Source organism: Phacochoerus africanus, chromosome 7 (genome assembly GCF_016906955.1).
Source record: "Phacochoerus africanus isolate WHEZ1 chromosome 7, ROS_Pafr_v1, whole genome shotgun sequence".
In the NCBI taxonomy this organism is placed as follows: domain Eukaryota; kingdom Metazoa; phylum Chordata; class Mammalia; order Artiodactyla; family Suidae; genus Phacochoerus; species Phacochoerus africanus.
Window position 1 is genome coordinate 26,386,672 of NC_062550.1, and position 7,061 is coordinate 26,393,732.

At 53.7% G+C, this 7,061-nt stretch overlaps 1 protein-coding gene across 1 annotated transcript; it reads left to right on the forward strand.

Annotated features, from left to right (window-relative positions):
* Positions 1–4,082: 4,082 nt before the first annotated feature.
* Positions 4,083–5,916, forward strand: INHBE (inhibin subunit beta E). Its single transcript, XM_047788517.1, has 2 exons — positions 4,083–4,683; positions 4,915–5,916. The coding sequence occupies exons 1-2, from the start codon at positions 4,386–4,388 to the stop codon at positions 5,670–5,672; spliced, it is 1,056 nt and encodes a 351-aa protein (XP_047644473.1). The 5' UTR covers positions 4,083–4,385; the 3' UTR covers positions 5,673–5,916.
* The last annotated feature ends 1,145 nt before the right edge of the window (positions 5,917–7,061 follow it).

Genomic DNA, 7,061 nt, shown 5'->3' on the forward strand with positions numbered 1-7,061 from the left:
GGGTTTTTATTAGTGTTTCCGTGCTATGGGCTTATAATGACTTTTTATTCTTGTTAGTCCCTGGGTTCTTCAGCATCTCTCTTTAGTTCTCTTAACTCTGCCCCTCTCTCTGTAAAGAAGCCCTTCATTAAGTCTTCTTAGTGATGCACATACATTCAGCTCAGTGGGTCTTTTGTCTCCTGCCAAGCCCCTGACACCCCAGTGCAGCCCTGCCCAATTTTTTCTCCTCCTTAGGGCTGAGCTATTGCGTCCATCCCATGGATCATGACTCTTCCTTCCCCAGGCTGCCTCTTCTTTCTCAGGCCCCCTCTTCCCTCCCAGAACCATCTCCGCTGGTCTTACAGAAATAAAGACCTGAGTTTTCCCTGCTCCTCTCCTCCCTCTGTCCTCCTCCGAGAGAGAAGACAGATCACTGTTCAGTTAGCAAGTAGGCCAACAAACTGTGGGCCCACACGTGGTGGGAGGCAGAGGCCGGCTCGGAGCCGCCTCCCTTCCCTTCACGGACGCCCGGGGCTCCATCCAGGAGCCCTGCCTAGGAGCTGAGACTGGCCCCGGGGCCACTTGAGTGGGACATGGAGAAGAAAAGGAAGGCCTGGGGTGGGGAGAGGGAGGCATTTGCTCTGAGACTGGGTCCTCTCTAGACCTTCGCCCTCTTCCCCCACCTTCTCCTCCCTTTGGTTGGACAGCCCTGAACCATGGGGTCGATACTGTCTGCAGCCCAAGGCCGAGATTGCACAAAACCCCTGTGTCCTTTGGGAAACGTGATGTCTGTGTTTGCTCAGCATATAACCCCCTCCTATCCGGGTCTGAGGTCCCTGGAATAGGAACCCTATAGGAGAAAGTCTGAAAGAGACTTTCTGGGTGACTGCATATCTGAACCGTGGGGCTTCGTGGGCAGACTCATGGACATTATCCTGCCTTTGACTTGAGGAAATCGTCATCTAAGGAGAGAATCTAAGAAAGGCTCCTGGTGGCCTTCCTGTCCCCTTCCATCAGTGTCTCCCACCCTCAGCGCACCCCCTCCCTGATCTAACATTCCTCCCTTCAACATCAGTCCCCAGGGACAAGACTAAGTTGAGGTGAAGTGAGGCACTTTTTTCACTTAAAGGGATGTGAAAAAATCCATAGGTCAAGATAAATAATATCTTAAAGCAGTATTTTTTAAAAAAATCAAAATTAGGAGTTCCCTTGTGGTGCAGCAGGTTAAGGATCTGGCATTGTCACGGCAGTGGCTCCGATCACTGCTCTGGCGCAGGTTTGATCCCTGGCCTGGGAATATCTGCATGCCGCAGACATGGCTCCCCCTCCAAAAAAAATCAAAATTAATGCAAAAAAAAAAATCCATGATAAACAAAATAGCAAAAAATTTTTTTTGTCATTTTAGGGCCTCACCTATAGCATACGGAGGTTCCCAGGCTAGGGGTCTAATTGGAGCTAAGCTGCCAGCCTATGCCACAGCCACAGCCACGCCAGATCAGAGCCACTTCTGCGACCTACACCCCAGCTCACAGCAACGCCACATCTTAGCCAAGCCAGGGATCAAAACTGCAACCTCATGGTTCCTAGTCAGATTTGTTTCCACTGCACCACCATGGGAACTCCAAAATAGCAAATTTTAAAATAATTTAAATTTTAAAGGGATCAATATTATTCCTTTTCTTTTTTTGGTTTTGCCTTTGATAAAATGGGGAGAATGGAATTATCTTCTTCTGAACCTTTCTTTCCAGGGTCCCCCTTTTCTCTTTTGGGGCAAGAGAATCACTCAGACTCCTTCTCCTTCCTTACCCACCCCCAAGCCTATTGCTACCTCCCAGCCCCCAACCAGGTTGGTGGTAGGGCGGGACTGTGAGGCAGATGGCTGGGGTATTTATAACCCCGGAGCACTTCTTGGGAAAAGTGACTAAGATGCTAAGCACATATTTATAGCTGGGTTCTGACGTAAGTGTCAGTGGGGAGGTTGGGGCAGGCCAGGCACCACAGCAAGAGGGTAGGAAGAGATGGAAATTGGGGGCACCTGACAGAGAAGGGAGGGGAGAGGTGGGGTTGCAGTGACTCCTGCAGCCACTTCTTGCTGCTTCCCTTGACTCAGGCTCACCAACAGGTAAGCCCTCTGAGACACCATTATGGGCAGAAACCTCTACTTTGCAGTTCTACATCCAGACCCCAGGGGTAGAGGGCTATCACTCACCAGCTTGACCAATAGAGAGGGAGCTGGGAGCTGGGAAGAGTCCTGGACAGAGGGGCTTAAATATGACTGGGGACCTAGGGAGAAAGGCAGGGTGGAGTGGAGCGCCTAAAAATCTCATTATCCCCCTCCCTCACCACCACAGATGCCCTGAGTTTCTAGGAAGAGTCTGGCACCCATCACCACGCTCCATTGCCACCTGTCAGTGATGAGGGCCCAAACCAAAGGTAGCAGCGATGTGGTCCTGGTGACAGCCTCTGTTCTCTGGCAGTGGCGAGGGGAGAGACCTGACCGACCAGCTTCTCTGAATCCTGTTGTAGAGGCAGGGTCCCCAAAGTGAGAGGTTGGGGAGTGCTCCACCTCCCAGGGAAGCCCCCCTCTCTGGGAAGCTGTTGCTGTCCAGTGACACAGCACTGCCACATGGTGGACACTGGCGGTACTGCGGCCCAGCCTCCAAAGAGCCACCTCTTCCCCTGTGCGGGATCTAGTTAGTAGTCAGTCCCTCTCTACAGCCGGGAGATCACAAATTGAAATAGGGGCACATTTCCAAATCATACTCACTTCTGGTCTTTTTTTTTTTTTTGTCTTTTTTCTAGGGCCACACCCACGGCATATGGAGGTTCCCAAGCTAGGGGTCTAATCAGAGCTGTAGCTGCTGGCCCACGCCACAGCCACAGCAACTCAGGATCCGAACCAAGTCTTCGATCTACACCACAGTTCACGGCAACACCGGATCCTTAACCCACTGAGTGAGGCCAGGAATCGAACCTGCAACCTCATGGATTAGTTAACCACTGAGCCACGACGGGAACTCCCTTGGTGTTTTTTGTTTTGTTTTGTTTTTCTTTTTCTCTTTATTTTAAGGCTGCACCCACAGCATATGGAAGGTCCTGGGCCAGGGGTAGAATTGGAACTGCAGCCGGCAGCCTATGCCACAGCCATAGCAACGCCAGATCTGAGCCGCATCTGCAACCTAACTGCACCTCGCGGCAATGCCAAATCCACTGAGCGAGGCCAAGGATTGAACCCGCATCCTCATGGATACTAGCCGGTTCTTAACCTGCTGAGCCACATAGGGAACTCCTGGCCATGCTTGTTCTTAAAAGTCCTTAAAACTTCCATTTCCTACCACCATGAACAGAGGCTGGCACCACTTCTAGGATACCCCAAATCTAGGCAGCTTTTACAGTCCCCTGAAAGAGAACCAGCAGCTGGGTACAGGCCCTTCCATGTCCCATGCCCTTCTGCCATCCTTGATGGACTCTGTCCTGCTGTAAGATTGCATCACCCCCACCCCCACCTCTCTAGGTTTTCCCAGACATCACAGTAACATGCCACTCCCCCCCCACCCCATGCTCCAGCCCTCATCCACGTTGTGCTCCAGTCCAACTGGACTCTGGGCAGTCAGCACAGGAAAGGTCAGGGGGTGACTTCTGTGCCTCGTGGCACTGCCACCTTGGCCTGGGCAACAGGACTCCGTTCCTCCCGCCCCCTACCCCCCCCCAGCCTCTCACTCCTGTCCCAGTCCCATTGCTAGAAATAAAAAGACCTGAGTTCTCCTTCCAGGTCAGAGAAATAACCACTGGAGCTCCCAGCTGCCTCATGGAAACTGCTGCAGCAATGGTGGCTGGGCAACTAGACAGACTGGGGGTATGGAGGGGAACTGCCCTTCCCACCTTGCTCATATGGAGTTCCCTCCCCCGAGCCCCAGGCCTTGGGGACTGAGCATGTGAAATCATCCTCCTTCTTGCATCATGCGTGTCCACATAGCCCCCCCACCCCCCTACCCCTACCTCAGGCTCCGTGACCAGGGCCAGATGGTGAAACCCGAGCTCCAGGGGGGGACCTCCACCCCCTGCAGGGACCTGATGGGCAGCACAGCCGGCCAATCCTGGGTCTCAGAGGGTAGGTCTGCCTGCTGACCACTAGGCGAGGGATCCCTAGGCTGCTGGCTCTAGAGAGGTCCCAGTCAGTAGCCAGACATGAGCTGTGAGGGTCAAACTGACAGACTGCACTAAACACAGCTACCCATTGGATCATCCACTGTCCTGAGTCCCAGGCAACAGAAGACAGGTGGCTCTACCCTTGGCCAAGGGTAGGTGTGGCACTGGTGTCGGCTGCTGCTGAGCCCTCATTGGCCTCCACGCACCCAGACTCAACAGAAGGAGCAGCTGCCACCCGAGGGCCATTCACCAGAAGGATGGGGCTGCCTGATGTCCAGCTCTGGCTGGTGCTGCTGTGGGCACTGGTGTGGGCAGAGGGGGAAGGGTCTGTGTGTCCCTCCTGCAGGGGCCCCACACTGGCACCCCAAGCAGAACGAGCTCTGGTCCTCGAGCTAGCCAAGCAGCAAATCCTCCAGGGGCTACACTTGAGCAGTCGTCCCAGAATAACTCATCCTCCACCCCAGGCAGCGCTGACCAGAGCCCTCCGGAGACTACAGCGGGGAAGTGTGGGTCCAGCGCATGGGGAGGAGGTCATCAGCTTTGCTGCCATCACAGGTGGGTGAGGGAGAGACAGGCAGAGAGTGGGAAAGGGAGGCAGCAGGGGAGAAGGATGGCAGAAGCAGAGGGAGCGGGTGTGGGAAGAAGGGGAGGAGTCGGGACTGGCTGCGGAGTCCCCATTTCTTCTAAAGGTGGAAGCCCCCACAGCAGCGGGCAGGGCTTGCGGGAGTCTGGGGAGGGGGTCCTCTCTGCTCACACCCCTCAATCTCTTCTCCATCTTTCTGGCAGACTCCTCCACCTCCACCTGCGGTTCCATGCTCACCTTCCACCTGTCTACTCCTCGGTCCCACCACCTGTACCACGCTCGCCTCTGGGTGCACGCTCTCCCCACCCTTCCTGGCACTCTTTCCTTGAGGATTTTCCGACGGGGCCCTAGGCGGAGACGCCAAGGGTCCCGCGTCCTCCTGGCTGAGCACCAAATGACAACGCCAGGCTGGCACGCCCTGACTCTGCCCTCTAGTGGCTTGAGACGTGAGGAGTCTGGTGTCTTGAAACTCCAGCTGGACTGCAGAGCCCTGGAAGGCAATGGAACGGCTGCCCTGCAACCTTGCCAGCTCCTGGACACAGCGGGAGAGCAGCGGCCCTTCCTAGAGCTGAAGACTCGGCCCAAAGAGCCTGGAGCAGGCCGGGCCAGGAGGAGGACCCCCACCTGTGAGCCTGAGACTCCCTTATGTTGTAGGCGAGACCATTATGTAGACTTCCAGGAACTGGGATGGCGGGACTGGATCCTGCAGCCCGAAGGGTACCAGCTGAATTACTGCAGTGGGCAGTGCCCCCCACACCTGGCTGGCAGCCCAGGCATTGCTGCCTCCTTCCATTCTGCTGTTCTCAGCCTCCTCAAGGCCAACAACCCTTGGCCCTTGGGTACTTCTTGCTGTGTCCCTACTGCCCGAAGGTCTCTCTCTCTCCTCTACCTTGACCGTGATGGCAATGTGGTGAAGACAGATGTGCCAGATATGGTGGTAGAGGCCTGTGGCTGCAGCTAGCAAGAGGACTTAGGGGTCTGATGTGAAGACATCAAGCTAGGGGATCCCAGGCAAAGGGCGTCTGTGGATGGAGTCATCAGATTCCTGATCCATACCTTCACCCAATGGGTCACCTGGCAATATGACTGGGTCGACCCCCCTGGGATCCAAAGGGGCACTTTCTTGTCCAGACTCTGGCCCATTCCAGGTTGGTTGATGTATGGGAAAATGGAGAAAGTGTGTCCTCATAAGGAGTCTACCCAGAAAGCATGATTTCCTACCCTAAGCTGTCTGAGAAGATGGCAGAGGTGAGGGAGGGAGGGTGGGAAGGAGAAGGCAGAGAAAAATTTCTTAGTTTCTCCCAAGAAGAGAAGGTCCTCAAGTGAGGGAAGGAAGAAGCAGACCAAGGGCCCAGTGGGCTTGGGATGGGGAAACAGGCTGGTCAAGGGTAGGGGCTGTTGATGTGCTTTAAGGGAGCCTCAGGAGGGAGCTGGTCGAGGGGTTGAGGGAGGTGTTTAGGAGAGCCCCAGCAATGGGAGTCCAGAGAAAGGGGTGCTGAGCATGAAAAGTTCTCTGGTTTTTCGGAGGGGGGGCAGAACTCAGTGAGGAGGTCGACGTTTATACTTTCCTAATAAAAATGAGGGGAAAAAAAAATCAACGAGTGTGAGTCATGAAGAAGGGCTGGGATGATGGCCCAGACAAATGCTTCTCAGAGTGTGGCCTGGGAACCCCCTGGGCAGGGGGGTGTCCCTGAGACCCTTTCACATGGTCAAGACTATTTTCAGGATAATACTAAGATGTTATTTGCCTTTTTAATTTTCAATATCTCAAAGCCTACAATGGAGATTTCCAGAGGCTGTAGGACATGTGATTACATCATCTTTCTGACATCTTTGTTAATGGGATGTGTACTTGTGTATTCTTGTGTTACAAACTTTTTCGTCAGTTTTAATTTCTAATATGGTAAATTGATATAAATCAGATAAACAAAACTCAATAATTTTTAAGAGCATAAAGGGGTAATTGGAGCCAAGTTGTTTGAGAGTCGCTGATCTAGAGTCTTGGTTGGGGAGAGGCAAGCAGTGCATGTGTAGGATCCCTTCTTTTCTAGTCATCATTAGTCTTGCCTGACCATATGGGTATAGCTGATGTCTGGGTCAAAGTCATGTGGGGGAGGGAGGCTCAAATAGGGCTTCTTATCTGTCCTCCCACAGTTACTACATATATTTGTCAGGCCTCAGACCTCTTCCTAGCTTCACCTTTCCCCTTGACCCTCAGACCCAACAGTTAACTCCCTGACCCTCCAGACCCAAGGAGGGGTGGTTCTTGGAAACTGAACTAGGATGACAATGTGGGAGTTCTAACTGAGGGGTGGCAGAAAAGTGAAGGACTCCTTCCCCCCACCGTGCC